We start from the raw sequence: 17,009 nt of genomic DNA, 5'->3' as shown, positions 1-17,009 counted from the left end.
TTAATGCACAACAGATAAGAAGGAATTTAAAAAGCTTATAAGGAAAGCAGAAAGTGGAAATTAATTCCTACTATATTATCTCAGTCCAATGGACTCAATTTCAGTTTGAGTTTCTTATTTCAGCAGTTCTAACTATTTGTAAGGATTCATGACTCAGTCTTAGAGGTCTGATGAACAAAAAGAAAATTTACTGTTTAAAAAAACCAAAACTCCTATCTTAACAATTATACTAACTCTACTGGACTCTTTTATAAATCCAAAATGCAGAATCTTAGTGATTTTATTATCCCTTATATTGAAATATTTAGTTATTCTTCATCCTAGGATGAACTCATTGTGGTAGCCAGCCTTCAAGATGGTCTCCAATGATTCCTGCCCTTGTGTAGACCCCTCCAGTTGGATGTGGCCTGGACTTACTTCAAAAGAATAGAAAAAGGTGGAGGTGATGGTGTGTGACTCAGAGACTAAATTATGAAAGTGTGTGTGTGGTGCTGCTCACTTTCTACTGGATCACACACTCTGGAGAAGCCAACTGTCATGTCATAGAACTCTCAGGCTACTTCTGGAAAGGCCAAGGTAGCAAGAGAGCCTCTTGACAACAACCACGTTAGTGAGCTTGGAAGCAGACCCTCCAGCCCCAGTAGAACCCTGAGATGACCAACACTTGAGGCTGGCAGCTTGCTTCGAAGCCTTATGAGAACAACCCAGCTCAGCTGCTCCTGGATTCCTGACCCACAGAAACTAGAGATAATAAATATTTGCTGTTTTAAGGTGCTAAATTTTAAGGCAGTCTGTTATATAGCAACAGATAATATACTCACACCAATGACCTCTAGCTATGTTAAAAAAAAAAACTAAAATAAAATAAGAACACGGAAGTACAGAATCACCTAAAAGGATGATGGAATAAATCATCAGTAGTGAACTAATGTATCACTATTACACCTTCCTTCAGTCTTCTTATTCTGTTGCCCAAAGTATTGGATTATCTTTCAAGAAATTTTAATGGAAGACTGGAAACAACATCCTTGTAGTCTTTTTTCCTTTTTTTTTTTAAGTTTTCCTTGAACACAATTCAGATTTTTTCATTTTCTGTCCATAAAGGCAAAGAGAACAAAATCTACAGAGAAAGTCATTCCATAATTATTAAAGCAATTAGATGAATGTAAAGGGAACAGATGGTAACATTTAGACCAGAGGCTACAAAACTATGGCCTAAAATATTTACAATCTAACCTTTTAAGAAAAAATTTTTGATCCTTATTCTAGACCAATAATAGTGAGACTGTTCACATAAGCAAAGTCTCAGATGATGAATCTTCAGATGACATATTCTACTTAGGTGAATTTTCTCAAACTCAAGATCTGATATATTTCTGAGGACAAAGGAAATACGGTAATATTCAGTTAGTCCTTCAACAGAAAGGATTTCATAGTATAATATAATAATATTTTGTGATAAAAGCCTGAACCATTCCATTTTGCAAAAAGGACATGTGACAGTGTCCTTTCATCTTTTTTAATGCCTGTGCACCAAAATTTACTTGATAACAGTGTGTGAACAGATACAGAAGACAGATGTGTATAGAAAGTAACTGGAAGGTAACAGATAATGCAGAAACAATAAGATCATCCTAACTGGTACTATTAAAAACGCAATGTTATGCTTTTAGGCAACAAAGAGGATAGCTATCATTTGTTTATGCAATAAACAGAAGCTTTCAAAAGTATTATGTTTTGATAAAGCAAGTGCATAAAGAATCAAAGTAATGATAAGCTAGAACATACTAGCGATGCATTTGAAATTTAGAATCAATATTTTGAAGATAAATGTATTCCAAGTCTGTACATAATAGCCAGTGAACAGTTAGCTGCATTCAAAGAATGTTATCCAATTTGGAGATATATATATAAACATTCAAAACTGGAAAAATACAGAATAAAAATTTGGGTTTGCAGTATTTTAATTCTCACTACAATTGCTAACAAAGTTATTTTCACTATCTCTTTATTTTGTAAACTGTTTGTAAAATACCTTGAAGAGAAATACATAGAATCAATTCTCATTATTCATGGCAGTTATGTTTTTAAAAGTTGCCACAAACACTGAGCCACTGCTCTTAGAAGAAATACAAGGCTAGGTTCCTGCAAGCCTCTGGTCACATTATCAACTGATTGATATATAACCTTGTTTTATGTGCATTTCTGTTCAAAGACACATTATTTCATATATATTGTTGATTGATTAACACTGAACTCATAGCCAACAGCACTGCAACTTATGCGTGAACATATCTAACACGTATATTCTCTCTGTTAGGCACATCACAGCCTTCTTATACTTGGGAATACTAGATATCACTTCAGCACAATGCTTGGGCATTATCTTAATGGGTGAAATCAAAAGGCACAAAATTATGAAAACTGTAACACTAAATAGATTGCGAAAAGGACATTTGTTTATTGTTTATAGTATGAGAGCTGAAACAAGAAAACAGAGCATTGCTCAATCTGGGAATGCCTATCAGGTGACTCAAATTTTTTCAACATTCTGCATGTGTCCATGAATGATGGTGAAAGCTCCACAAATACTGATTTAGGGATTATAGATAAATTTTAATAAGCTGGCAAATCTGCAAATACAGAATCTGTGAATAATGAAGATAAACTGTAGATAAAATTTTATAAGCAAAAGTTTAAGAGCAAGTAAACACAAATATCTAAAATGATAATGAGAAAATTACCATATAGATACTGAAAAAAATTAAAACAGTAGAAGAATTAGAAGAAAAGCAAAAAAAAGGGGGATGATTCTGAGGATATGAAAATTAAGCAGTATGCCTAAATGAAAAGCAAATATTTCTGTCAACATGACAACAACCACTATTACCATAAGCAAGGTCAAAAGAAATGATAAACCAAGGAAAAAGTATTTGCAACTCTCATCACAAAGAACTCTTACAAATCAAAAGGGAAAAACATACAGCCCACTTGACAGGTGGGAAAAAGTGATGTTCATAAAGTTTTCAGAAAACATACATAGCCCTTAAACACATGAAGAGGTGCTGAACTTCACAATAAGATAAATAAAAAATTATAAATACAATGATAAGCATTTTCAACTATTAGAGTGACAAAGATTCAAAGGTCTGAGAAATTATTGGCTAGACTGGGAAACAGGAACTCTTTAACAACGTCAGTGGAAGTACAAATTAATGTAATCTCTACTGAGAGCAATTTGGCAAAAATCTATTAAAGTTAAAAACGTGTATCTTCTTCAGTCCAGGAGTTCTAATTCTAGAATCTAATTCTAGATTCTAATTCAATCGAATTAGATAATCCTAAAGATGTATTCATAAATCTACAAAAAGAATTATGTAAAAGAACGCTAACTACGGTATTAAATAGTAAACAATTGGAAGCAACCTAAACGTCCATCCACAAGAGCTCACTTAATTAAGTATGGCACACATTTAAATAATGAGGGAAAAGTACTTACCTATTAAAGAACACTGAATAACCTACAGAAATGAAAATTTTTTAAAGTTTAAAGGAGTAAGATGATAGATACATCTTACCAGGTTTATTTTAATTACATATTGTTATTGTTAGTAAATGTACAGAGCACAAACAGAAAAAATACTAAAGGGTATACTGTGAAGTCTCCCTCACAACCCTTTGTCTTATAGTCCTTCTTCACAGGTAACATGAGTATCACCCTGAAAGGAGAATCAGTGCACATACACACGTATGTAAATGTGTATTTACACAAATGGCAGGTAGCATAATACACACAGCTCTGCATCTTACTTTTTTCATTTAAATGTATTTTCCCATCAGATTGCTATATGTAACAAGCAGCACTGTCATTTAAAAAAAATCCACAAAAAAGAATTAAAAGAATAAACCGAGGGGGAGGGTATAGCTCAGTGGTAAAGTGCATGCTTAGCATGCATGAGGTCCTAGGTTCAATCCCTAGTACCACCTTTAAAAACAAATAAACCTAATTACCCTCCATACCAAAATAAAATAATAATAAATAAATAAAATATTTTTAAAAAGAATTTAATTTAAAAAAGAATAAACTGAATGATGTTCAAAAATGGATTCAAATTATTTTAGAGCTTTTATTTTATAAACATGAATAACAATGGAGAAATAATTTTAAAATAAACTTTAACAAGCAGATACTCTAACAATTAGATAAATGTAAAGAACGAGGGTATTATTAACTACTTACTCTGGGGAAGCAATATGACAACGTTTGATGATCTATTTAGATTCTGAGAGCCAATATATGAAACTAATCAACAATTCACAAAAATAACTCTATGCAACTATGTTTAACAAAACAGCCCAAAATAGATGTATTACTGTCATGTAGAAATATGTACATCAACAACTCCAAATTTGACATGTTAATCTTATGTACTTGAGAGATGGAGAATATATCATCATTGTTTAGCACATTATGTTCTAATCTTCACAACTAATTAATCTTTCAGAAATCATCCAACAAATGAAAACCAAAATGGAAAAAGTGATGCAATGAATTGTGTCAAACAACCAAGTATTCAAGAAGAAAATGATGAGATGTTTGTTTAAAAGTAGGAGGAATAGCTGGTAGTATACTTGCTTTCCTGTGATAAGTTATAAATCTGGGCACAATTTACGATACAACTGTTTCCAGGCACTGGGCAACAGACAGCACAGGACCAAGATCCTTGGAAAAGGCAGATACTTAAGGTGAGCTTCGCATTACACCCTCTTGGCTGGACACAGTTTCCAAACTGCAGTATGGAAGGCAGAGCCTGAGCAGAGAGTGCTGTTCTTCCTGGGTGGGTGGAAGAAACAGACACTGGACTCTGGGCCCTGGGATAAGGCAGCTGGAATTTGAAGAGGTAAGGTCTAGAGAGGAGGGATTTGACGAGGAGCCCCAGAAATCTGTGTAGGATTTCTACTTAGGTCCTTGCCCAAATCCTAAATTATGCACGTGTAGCACAAGACTCCTTGGAGCCTGGAAGAAACAGCTGCTGGGAGGCTGAGAGCTGGAGAGAGAGTTCTGGAGTCATATAGAGTTCCACCATTTGCTATATGGTCCAAGGCAAGTCATTTCACCTCGGTGAGCCTGCTTTCTCATCTGCAAAATGAGAATAACAACAGTATCTAACTTGAGTGGTATAAAGATTAAATGAAATAACTATGTCTAGGACACTCAGTAATCACTCAAAAAATATGGCTATTATTATATAAAGGGAAGAAAATTTTCGTGTCATTAGGATTCCATTACATGGAGTCCTAAAATAAGTAAAACTACTCTTTGCTCACAGAAATCAAGGATGGTGACTGCCAGGATAGGTAATGTGAATGACTAGAAAGGGGTACAAAGTGTGGTGAATGACTAGAAAGGGGTACAAAGAAATCTGCTGGATTAAGGGAAATGTTCTACATCTTGATGTAGTAACAATGTAACTTCTCAAAACTGATCAAACTCTTCACTTATACAGAAATTATACCTCAAAAAAATACCAGGGGAAAAAACGAGGGCCGTGTAAAAAATGTTCATGAATCCTCTTGAAAGGCCACACTTCATACATAAAAATGGCACAACGCGCCAAGTATTTAGTGAAATAACTGAATACTGAATCTCTTCTGCTGACTACTGTATATAAACATGATTTCCGGAGAAGCAGGAGTTGCTCTGGTTAAACTTTTAGAATGTGATTTCTGAATTGAATTCACTGTTTTTTCATTCACCAAGAACTTCAAACAACACATAACTTAAACCATTAATCCTGTAGTTTATTTCTGTTAATGGCAACCATACAGAAAGCTAAACTTACAACATGACTGAGATAAAGTCATCTCTGGCTGATCCCTTAGTGAAGGCACTCTTCAAATATGGCACCTCACCTTCTGTTTGCCTCTCTTCTGAATGCAGGTACAGATGATGGAACTTTCCATCTAGGATTCCTCACAACCACAAGGACAATTACTACAGTGAAAGCCAGAAAACAAGATCTGTTTTGACTTTATTACTAAGGTTAGTCTAGACATTTAATGTGTTGATTTTGCAGTACTTGTCTGTACTGAAGGGGGAAGAGGCTTCATTATTCAATATTTAAGTTAAGGAAAACAGTGTCTAAAAATTACCCTATGTCAAACACCACTACAAGTAACTCAACTTTCAAACCATTCACCTAATGTAATATTTTTTATGAAGAAAAGTCTTCTAGCAAGACATACAACTGAGGCCTAACCTTTCATGATGGGTGAAAGATTTGATCTGAAAACAACTCTGAAATCTCTCTTCTATTTACCGTTTTCTCTCTTCTCTGACATTCCCTCCAGTCTATGCTCTAAGCCTATCTTAGAGGTCAAGAGACTGTGCCAGATACTGTGGACATGATGAACAAGATGCAGTGCCTTGACTCTAACGACAGAGGAAAGCCAGGTACATAAAGAATGAAGAGAATATACTGTGAAAAGCTATGTAATAGAAATAAGCAGAGAACAGATTCAAAGAAGGGAACCTACATGGATGGGGGTGGGTAAGAAGGCTGAGTGGCATTAGAAACAGTGATATGACATTTGGGCTACCTTAGGCCTTGAAACACACTGCCCTAATGTTTCCAGCTTATACATTCTCTGCCTGGAACAGCAACCCTGCTTACTTTTCCTTTTCACCTTTTTAGACTTAGCTAAATAACCTAGCTGAAGAACTTCAGTTGAATAAAAATGACTTTAATCATGTTAGCTATCTTGATTGTGGTGGTGATTTCTTTGGTGTATAGATCTATCAAAACTCATCAAACTGTTCATCTGAAATACATGTAATTTACTATACAGGAATCATACCGTAATGGAGATTTTTTTTTAAAAAGGAAAAAAAAAAAGAAAAAAAAGACTTTAAGCAAAGAATGAAATACAGGTAATTATGTTTTTAAATATGATGATTTATATAATTTTAAAAATATCCCTCCCAAGAATGCACTGATTTTGAAAATCAAAAAGATGCTTTTCGAAATTTGCTTTTCAAAGCAACATGGAAACATATACCAAGAATCATAATGTCCACAACCATTTATCAAATAGTCACAACACAACGTTACCCTAAGGCTAGAACAGAATCAAGTACCACATATAAAAAGGTATTTACTAATGTTACTGAGAATGCCGAAAGCTATTGAACTAAAGGAAAAGTGGTATAACATACATGAAAACAATCTGACAGAACAAAGAAAAATTTTAAAATGTGATATTAAGTGGGGATGCATGCAACACGCAAGCACAAAATGCTGAAACATCAAAATATAGATGAATATGAACCAAAAGTGTAATAAAATATGTGAAAAGAGAATACAATAGACACTTAGCTTTTACTAATTTAGTTTAAAAATGCTGAACATTTTTCTTATATGCTTTTCATACACACAGAACATAGAAAAAAAGTACAATGAGCATCCATATGAACACCACTTAGATTCAATAATAGCCATGTGCTTCACACACATATATATATGCATTTTGCTAAATCATGAAAAAAATACATTAGAGACACCATAACATTTCACTTCTAAATACTTTCGCATGCAAATTTAGAAGTCATTTTGTAGTGTCATTTAATTTACCGCTCTAACCCCAGTTATTTCCAGTAAATTGGAAAGTAGATCTTAAAGGTTTGTTTACATTCCAGTTCAACTTTTTTGAACGGAACACTTCACAGGTAACACAGTGTATTTCCTACTGCATCACAAATCAAAAAGCAAGTCTGGCTGTCTGACTACAGTGATGCAAAGTTTCATCTCTGATTCTAAGGATCTATTCTTTATTGTAAAGGTATGTTTTCCTTTCCACACTATCAAACAAAAAGTACTTGCTGAGATGATACTTCGACATCATGAGAATTCTAGAAAGGATGTAGATCAACATATCAAACAGATTTGGCATCAAAATGTTTTTAATATTATTTTATATTAACTTTTCTACTTTTCAATACTTCAATTTTTAAATATGTTTTCCACAAATATAAAATGTATGCAAAAGTAAGATTTACTTTTATAATGATGGCAAACTTACTCCTTAATTGAAATGTGAGCACCTTCCTTCTTTTTGATTTTGTCTGAAACCCTGCAAGGAAAATAAAGGAATTTAAAAGAACTGAATACACATTTTATACAGAGGTGAACAAATATTTTGTTTCAATTAAGATATTTCACTAATTCTCTTCAACAAAATACCAGAAAATAAGTTTACAACCTTCAAATGTGCTTTAAAAGTGATCCCAAAGTAAAAAATATGCTGTGATTAAGAAATTTTTTCTTTTACTGTCTGATGCTCCTAAGCCAAATTACACCTTATTTCTGTCAAATAAAATATACAATGCCATACTTATTTATTAAAATAAAACCATTAAAGACCAGTATTCACTAGACAAAAATATTTTTAAACTAAAAAAAAAAAAATCAATCCTCAAATATTTACTGTTTTTCCTGGTCAGACCTCACCCAAATGTCCTATTCCTCTCTTCTGGCCTCAATGTCTTTTATCTTTCCCTACATATATACAAGCTTTCCACTTCACTACTAATCTTCAGAGGTCACAGATGTATTAAAAGTGATTTGTTACTAATAAGCACCAAAGTTAGAACCTGTGCTGTTATTTCAGTAAACACCACTCTTATTCATTTGCATTCTGCTTGGAGTTCTAGAAAAAGAAAAAGGTATAGGTTAAGAGCTGGACCCAAATCCTATCTGGCTGCTCTTAACGGGAACTGGTTACTATTGGAAAAGCTGTCAATCATGTATGCTTCTGTGGAACAATGGTTAAGAATTGCTAGCTGAAGGCAACGGTGTCTAAAACACACATAAGCTTTTGAAAAATGTGACAATAAGAAGTGCTTTCTTTTTAATGGTAAAAATTTCAGAGAGACAAAAATGCAAGAGCTAGGAAATGGCAATTTCTTTACACTTCTGAATGTGAACATAGGTTTGTATTTTAATTTATGCAGATCTACAAATAATACTGCTAAAAGTAAAAATCATTTCTTTGGAACAAGTCAGTAATAGGTTAACCCTGAATTTGTGGCAAATATATTGGACAAGGCTGGTTTCCCAAGAACTGCTGCTTGAACACACAAAAGAAACAGGAACACCTGCATTTTGTTGGTCAGGACCAGAGTTCAAAGTTTGTTGAAAATCTGCTAGGTTTTAGTAATAGAACAATCAAGTTTGTGAAATATGAATGTTTATGAATACAATTAACCAACTCTAATTTTCATCCATGTCACCCTTAAAATCAAATATATTCTAACATGTTAGCAGATTAGTATTTTTTAACTGTTGCTAGAACTATCAAAAAGAAGAAAGCAATAAGGGGCATTACTGTTTAAGGCTGTGGTAAAGCAGACATTTTCCAGTTGCACTGGCAGCAATACACACATGAAGAATTGTGGAAAACTAGTCAACAGTATCAAAAGCTATTAAAATGTTTGTATTTTTGGACCTAATAACTGTATTTCCAGATATCATAAGGAAATAATCTGCAAGAAGCTTTATATATAAAAATGGTTATCTAATTATCAAAGGAAAAGCTTGCTGATGTTCAACATTTAGCAAATGAAGAACTGATTCTGAACCAGATTTACTATGAACCAGGCATTACTCCAGAAGCTAGAGATCCAAGGGTTACAACACAGACAAGGTCCCTGCTCTCATGGAACTTACATTCTACTGGAAGGAGACAGATATAAACAGGTAAGGAAAATCATACGAGGAATGATAAATGCCACAAAAAGAATCTAAGTGGAGTGACATAATAGAGAATAATGGCAGATTACTTCTATCTTAAACAGGGAAGGCGAAATTTCAGTTGAGATCTGAATGACAAGCCAGGCAAGTGAAATATAGGGTAACAACATTCCAGACTAAAGAATAATGCATGTATAGGCCCAGAAGAAGGTATAAACCTGGATATGAGGAAGAAAAGAGGCCAGTGTGGCAGGAGTGCAGTGAGTAAGGAAGAGTGTGGAATATGATGCGGATAAAGAACTTGACAAGATAAACATCACATGATACTTTGCAAATCACAGTAGAGTTTTGGATTTTAACCTAAATGTGACTGGAAGCTATTGGAGGGTCTTAAAGGGAAAGAATGGATTTGGCAGGGTGGGAAGTGAGATTTCATAATCAGAAAGAACAGTTGGGATCTACTACAGCAAGGTAAGAGATAATGATGTCTTACCCAGAATATATAAAGAGCTATTACAACTCATCAACAAAAAGACAAACAACCCAATTAAAAAATTATGCAAAGGGTGTGAATAGACATTTCTCCAAAAAAGATACATAAACGGCCAACAATCACACGAAAAGATGCTCAACATCATTTAGTCATTAGGGAAATACAAATCAAAGTCACAATAAAGTATCACTTTGCACACACTAGGATAGCTAAAATCAAAGAAGGAGACAACAGTAAGCGTTGGTGAGGATGTGGAGAAATAGGGACCCTCAAACATTGCTGATGTATATGTAAAATGGTGCAGTCACTTTAGAAAATAGTATGGTGGTTCCACTAGAGCAAACTTTTGAGCCAGCAATTCTAATCCCAGATGTAGACCGAAGAAAATGGAAAATATATGTCCATACAAAATTTTATACAAACGTTTACAACAGAATTACTCATTATAGCCAAAAAGAGGAAACAACCCAAATGTCCATCAACTGATGAATGGACAAACAAAATGTGGTACCCCATACAATGGAATATTATTCAGCAATTAAAAGAAATGAAGTATTAATATATGCTAAAACATAGAGGAACCTTGAGAAACTTACGCTATGTGAAAGAAGCCAAGCACAAAAAGCCATTATTGTATGATTCCATTTATATGAAATATCCAGTATAGGCAATCCTTAGAAAGAGAAAGCAGATTAGTGGCCTCCATGGGCTGGGAGGAGGGGATATTACAAAGTGACTGCTACTGGGTATAGGGTTTTTTAATGGGTGATGAAAATGTTCTGGAATTAGATAATGATGGTGGTTGCACAACTCTGTGAATATAATTTAAAAACCAATGAACAGTACACTTTAAAAGGGTGATTATATATATTTCAATTTAAAAAGAGATAATATCTTAAATGGGGCAATAGCAGTGGAGAGAAAGCAAAGTGTCTTGACTCAAGATCTGTATGGAGATAGTCAACAGAACTTTCTTACAAATTGGATATAGAAAGTGAAGGTAAGTGAGGAATCAATGTCAACTCCCTGTTTGTGGTTTGAGAAACCATTGCTGCTAGTGCACCAATGTACTGCTTACTGAGATGTAAAGACTGTGGGAACAGAGGAGTGTGAGATGACACTAACAGTTTTGTTTTGGCTATATTTGGTTTGAGATCTACCTAACAGACATCCATGTGGTGAAGGGAAAACAGGCAGTTAGATAAACAAGTCTGAAATCCAGAGCTAGGTATCTGAGAACTACCAGTACTAACCTGCCATTTTAAGTCCTGGAGTAGCTGAGGTCACCTAGAGTTTATAGTTAGAGAAGAGAGGGGGCTGTGGGCTGGCCATAAGGAATTCCATTTAGATATTAGGAAGAGGTATTAGACCTTAGATACTAGGACAAGCTATTAAAGGAGTCTAGAAGGAGCAGCCAAGGAGGAAGATATCAGATCAGCAGATTACAAGGTGTTACTGAAGGCGGGAGAAAAAAGTGTTTCAAAAGTGCAGTCAAATATATTAAAATGTTGCTGAGAGATAAGAGAGATAAAGCAGTGTATTGACCACTGAGTTAGCAATCTGGAGGTAAAAATCACAAAGCAGGGAAGACAGAAGTCTACCTGATAGGCCTGAAGAGACAAGGTGAGGTAAGGAAACTAGAGGTAACTCTTTTAAGGAGTTTGTGAAGAGGAGGAGAAAAATCATGTGATAAATAGAGAAATCAGAAAGAATGTAGTTGAAGTAAATGGTCACCAAATTTAGCAGAATAGGTCACCAACAGACTGATAAGAAAAGCAAACTTCACCTAAATTCTTATAGTTTGTCTTTATATAAAGAAAGATGAACATAAAAACAACACATTTCTTGTGAGTGCTCATATGTACCTGAACACAGAGAAATAGATCTGATAGGCTATATAGCAGGCTAGTATCCATGGTGACTTCTGGAGAAACGTGGAAACTGGGCCTGGCTTTGATTGATCACCACCAGGATTTTTGTCTCATCTTTAATTTTTGAAACTTTCAGGTAATGTGTTTATTTATTTGTAGTTAGGAAATAGGTATTTTTAAAGGATACAAAGCAATATAAATGGTATGAGGACAACAATATAAAAAATCAGCCATGTAAGACTAAAGAGATATGACAGCAAAGTGTAACATGTGGCCCTGGATTGAATTCCAGGTCTAAAAGCCAACTTTTTCTTTTGTTGTAAAGGACACTCCTAAGACAACTGGTAAAATCTGAATGAGGCCAGTAGATTAGATCACAGTATTATATTGATTTAAATTCCTTACTTGATAATTGTATGTTCTTGCTTTTAGGAAATGCATATTGTATTTAAATGTAAAGCATCATCATACATGCAACTGATTCTAAATTGTTTCAGGGGGAAAATAGGGATTTACATACATAGAGCGAGAGAGAAAACAAGGGACAGAAAGAGGAGAGGGAGAGAGAAGGAAAAATGAAATGAATGAGAATAAGAAACTTGAAGTGGTAGAAAGTTGACATGTGGGGAACCTGTACATGGAAACTCTTGAACTATTTTCACTTTTCTGGAAGTCTGAAATTATTTTAAAAACAGTAACAAAACACTTGTACTTTGGTTTGGTTACCTACCAAAGCCAAACCTTCACAAACTATGACTTATCAATTCCATTCGTAGGTATATACCCAGGAGAAATGAAAACATACATCCACATAAAAACTTGTACATGAACATACACAGCAGCATTACTCATTATAGCCCCAAAGTGGAAACAACCCAAATGGATAAAGTGTGGTATACACAGTGGAGTATTATTCTGCAATAAAAAATGAAGTACTGATGATACATGCTGTGACACACATATATCTAGAAAACATTATACTAAGTAAAAAAAGCCAGACACAAAAGTCCACATATAATATGATCCTATTTATTCAAAATGTCCAGAATAGGCAAGTCCATAAAGAAAGAAAGTAGTTTAGTCATTGACCAGTACTGTGAGATTGGGGAAAATGAGGGTATGTGTTTTTATTAGGGTTGAGGTAGATAATGAAATTACTGGAAAACTGATTGCTGTGATGGCTACATAACTGTAAATATAATAAAAGCCAAAACCATGACTTGCAGACTTAAAAGGGTAACTTGTATTCCATGTAGATTATATGTTAATAAAACTTAATTATTAAAAAAGATTCATAGTAACACTATTTTTAATAGCCCCAAACTGGAAACAAATCAAATGTCCAACAATGATTAAAATGAATAAATAGATTATGGTATAGGCATACAATGGAATGAAATACAGCTACAACTTCACACAACAAGGTAGATTAATTTCACAAAATACTGAGCAAAATAAGCCAGCCACAAAGGAGTATATGTGTGATTCTATCCATAAAAATCAAAAGAGAGCAAAATTAATCTATGACATTAAAAGTTAGGGAAAAGGTCACCCTGAGGAAAGGGATTGGTAATGACTAAAAGGAGATAAAAGTAGACTGTAGGATTGTGGTTTTTTTTTTTTTGATATTGGTGCTAGTTATACAGATGTGATCACTTTGGGAAAATTCATCAAACTGTGGACTTCTAATATAAGCACTTTCCTGCATGCACATTTCAATAAAAAGCTTACATTAACAACAACAACCAACCAAAGCTATGAACCTATGCGTAATGTGAACCTGAAAACATCTGGGTAACAGAGTTATGGATGAATTCTGCCCCCTCTATCTTTCCCTAAGAAATTTAAAAATAAACATAAATTATGCTAATACTTTATATATACATTATTTTTCAAAATACAGTTGGCCCTCTGTGTTCATGGATTCCATATTTACAGTTTCAACCAACTACAGATCAAAAATATTAGAAAAAAGGAATTCCAGAAAGTCCCAAAAAGCAAAACTTGAATTTGCCAAACTCTGGCAACTATTTATATAGCATTTACATCCTATTACGTAGTATAAGCAATCTAAAGATAATTTAAAGTTAAGACGTGTGTAGGTTATATGCAAGTACTATGCCACTGTCTATAAGGGATTAGAGCATCCCTGAATTTTGGTACCCATGAGGGTCCTGGAACCAATCCCCTGTAGATACCAAGGAATGACTTTATTTCATAATTTTTAAAAAAATATGGAGAAATTGAAGTGCAGAAGAGGGAAGCTTAGGAAGTCAAATGATTAGTCTCAAAAAAATTACAAACTATGAACTTTTACTTTCCATTATCTTTTCAGTCATTAAAAGGGGAACTTCATACAAATATACTAGGGTTACACAACAGATGAAGAGTAACTTTTAAGTAAGAATATTGGTGGAGGCACGTACAGATGATATACTTATAAAATTACACCTTCAAGTCAGTTGTTTATTTTTTCTATATATTAATTAACTAAAAATTCAAGTGCCTACAATATCATATTGTAATCTTGGCATGGCATACCAGTTTTCATTTTTTAAACTTTAAAATTTCCTACTAAATTACAATTGAACATGTCTCCAAAAGACTGACACATAAAACGACAAACTTGAAGCCTCAGTCCCTAAGATTTAGTTTAGCCATTTATCACCCCAGACTTTCCTCTGTACACAAAAATAACTTTTTTTCTTTCGTCTTCATTTTTTCTTTTTTCCAAAGTATTATCCTTTCTTTTTCCATCTCCTACAACCCATTTTATTTCAAATCCAAAATTTGTGGATGCTCCAGTCCCTTATATAAAATGGCACAGTACTTGCATTTAACCTATGCACATCCTCCCATATACTTTATATCATCTCCAGATTACTTATAATATCTAATACTATGTAACTGCTATGTAAATAGTTGTCGATGCATAGCAAATTCAAGTTTTGCTTCTTTGAAACTTTCTGGAATTTTCTTCTTTGAATATCTTCAATTCACAGTTGGTTGAATCTGTGGATGCAGAACTCATGGATACAGAGAGCCAACTGAAATCAAAATAATCCAACTTAAACTGCACTACAGCTATACTTAGGGGGACAACACAAGAGTAATTTTAGCCATAGACAGACAGATGTTATTTTTTTAAACTACAGGGTACAGGCATACCTCATTTTTTTTGTGCTTTATTACACCTCACAGATACTGCTTTTTTTTTTTTACAAACTGAAGGTTTGTGGCAACCCTGTGTTGTCAGATGATAACGTTTCTGAGCAATAAAGTATTTTTAAAGTATGTACTTTTTTTTAGATATAATGCTATTACATACATAATAGAAATATAGTATAGTGTAAACATAACTTTTATATGTACTAGGAAACCAAAAAATTCATGTAACTCACTTTATTGTGATATTTACTTTACTGCAGTGGTCTGGAACCAAATCTGCAATATTTCTGAGGTATGCCTATAGTTTTCAACCCTTAGGATCTACGTAACAAGCAACTTTTTGGTCACAAACAAAACAAAGTCACGAAACCACAAAGTAAGTGTCAGAAAAAATGCTGAGTGATCACTTACCATATAGTAACCAGTATGATAGCCACTCATATACCAAGAGATTAACATACTTCCCAAAGCATCAGCATCATCCAAAGAATCTGGACATATGGGAGGCGGTGGGGGAATTATCTGGAAATAGAGAAAGATATACTTTAAAGGCAACAGATAAAAATGTAAAGTCTGGAAATCCATTTTACATACAGAATACTGGATGTTAGTTGTATCTTTCCCTACATTCCATGTCATCTCCTAGTTAAAAAATTTTTTAAATCTGTCATTTGGAGAAAGCCAGCCAGGAACAACAACAAATGACCAATAAATTGAACAGACTCAAAAGACAATAGGTCACATAAAGTATTTTAAACATTTTGCTTTGATTAGACTTATTTTTCTATTTCATTATGAAGCTATTGGTAAAAGACCAAGGATAAATACTTTCATGGTTTTCCTTAAAAAACACCCACAGAGCATTCCAAGTAAAGGTTTTGGGTAGCACATCTGCACTGTCCCCCACCAACACATAGTTTGCCAAAAAATGTCTTTGTGTCTTGCCTACTGTTGATACCTAAAAGTCTCCCATTAGGTATCTGGATAGTCTACGTGACCAGAAGGTAACATCGAAGCATATCTGGAAGGGCAAAACATTAATCCTTATAGATGGTGTAATTAAATCTTTTTGGATACAAGCTACTCCCTTAGAATGAGATACAACTTCTGCCAGAAAGCATGAAAAACAGGACTCAGAGATGGGGTTAAAGAGAATTGAGTCTGTGTGGCAGAAGGTCATTAAAAACAAAAACCCAGAAGTTGAGTTTGAATTTTTACCCATTAAAATCTCACCCAAGGAATGGTGTAAAATGACATTTCCTAACCACCTATGCTCTGCTCAATTCCAAACTAGGTATGAAAGCTAGGTTTAATCTGAATTCTTTTGCACTTACTGGTGGTCCAGAAGGAAATGGAGGCAGCCAGCATGACAAGAAGGGTGGTGGCGGTGGTGGTGGTGGTGGGCCACTGAATTTTAGACCTGGCTATAAAGAATATTTCAAAGGAGGATTAATTTACCAGTTTCAATACATAAAAAGGAAAAGAGATTCAATGTCAAAAGAACCAAAATAGCAGGGAGGGTAAGAGCTCAATGGTAGAGCCTGTGCTTAGGATGCATGAGGTTCTGGTTTCTATCCCCGGTACCTCCATTAAAAAAAAGAAGAATCAAAATAATTGCCCAGCATAATATCTATACTATTCAGGGAAAACCAAAGTGAGAACGATTCTTAATTTAATCAGGTAGTATATTTAGCAACATATTTCAATCATGAAAGACTATACCTCTTA

The 17,009-nt window shown here is 34.1% G+C and overlaps 2 protein-coding genes across 10 annotated transcripts in view; one reads left to right on the top strand and one right to left on the bottom strand.

Moving 5' to 3' along the window:
• NAIP (NLR family apoptosis inhibitory protein) overlaps positions 1 to 4,635 on the top strand; it is a 45,165-nt gene extending 40,530 nt beyond the window's left edge. Inside the window, exon 16 of one of the 2 annotated variants that reach the window (XM_072958551.1) lies at positions 4,506 to 4,635. In XM_072958551.1, coding sequence (XP_072814652.1) covers positions 4,506 to 4,552 — 47 coding nt within the window. In that variant the 3' untranslated portion in view covers positions 4,553 to 4,635. Of the gene's footprint in view, positions 1 to 324; positions 629 to 4,505 lie in introns of those variants that run through there. The other variant, XM_072958552.1, reaches the window with a different exon arrangement.
• Positions 1 to 17,009, bottom strand: part of LOC102536767 (survival motor neuron protein) — a 28,420-nt gene that overhangs the window by 806 nt on the left and 10,605 nt on the right. Inside the window, exons 6-11 of one of the 8 annotated variants that reach the window (XR_012071408.1) lie at positions 16,616 to 16,705; positions 15,693 to 15,803; positions 10,839 to 10,915; positions 8,080 to 8,130; positions 5,844 to 5,995; positions 4,104 to 5,140 (exon numbers count right to left, since the gene is read on the bottom strand). Coding sequence is in view for 3 of the 8 variants with exons in the window: in XM_015245412.3 (XP_015100898.2) it covers positions 8,083 to 8,130; positions 15,693 to 15,803; positions 16,616 to 16,705 (249 nt within the window). In the remaining 5 variants the exon portion in view is untranslated. Of the gene's footprint in view, positions 1 to 3,499; positions 3,522 to 4,103; positions 5,141 to 5,843; positions 5,996 to 8,079; positions 8,131 to 10,838; positions 10,916 to 15,692; positions 15,804 to 16,615; positions 16,706 to 17,009 lie in introns of those variants that run through there. The other 7 variants (XR_004188588.2, XR_004188589.2, XR_012071406.1 and 4 more) reach the window with 7 other exon arrangements.

This window comes from Vicugna pacos, chromosome 3 (genome assembly GCF_048564905.1).
Source record: "Vicugna pacos chromosome 3, VicPac4, whole genome shotgun sequence".
NCBI lineage: Eukaryota > Metazoa > Chordata > Mammalia > Artiodactyla > Camelidae > Vicugna > Vicugna pacos.
Note: the sequence above shows the minus strand (reverse complement) of the source record. Positions and strands in the feature narration are given on the sequence as shown.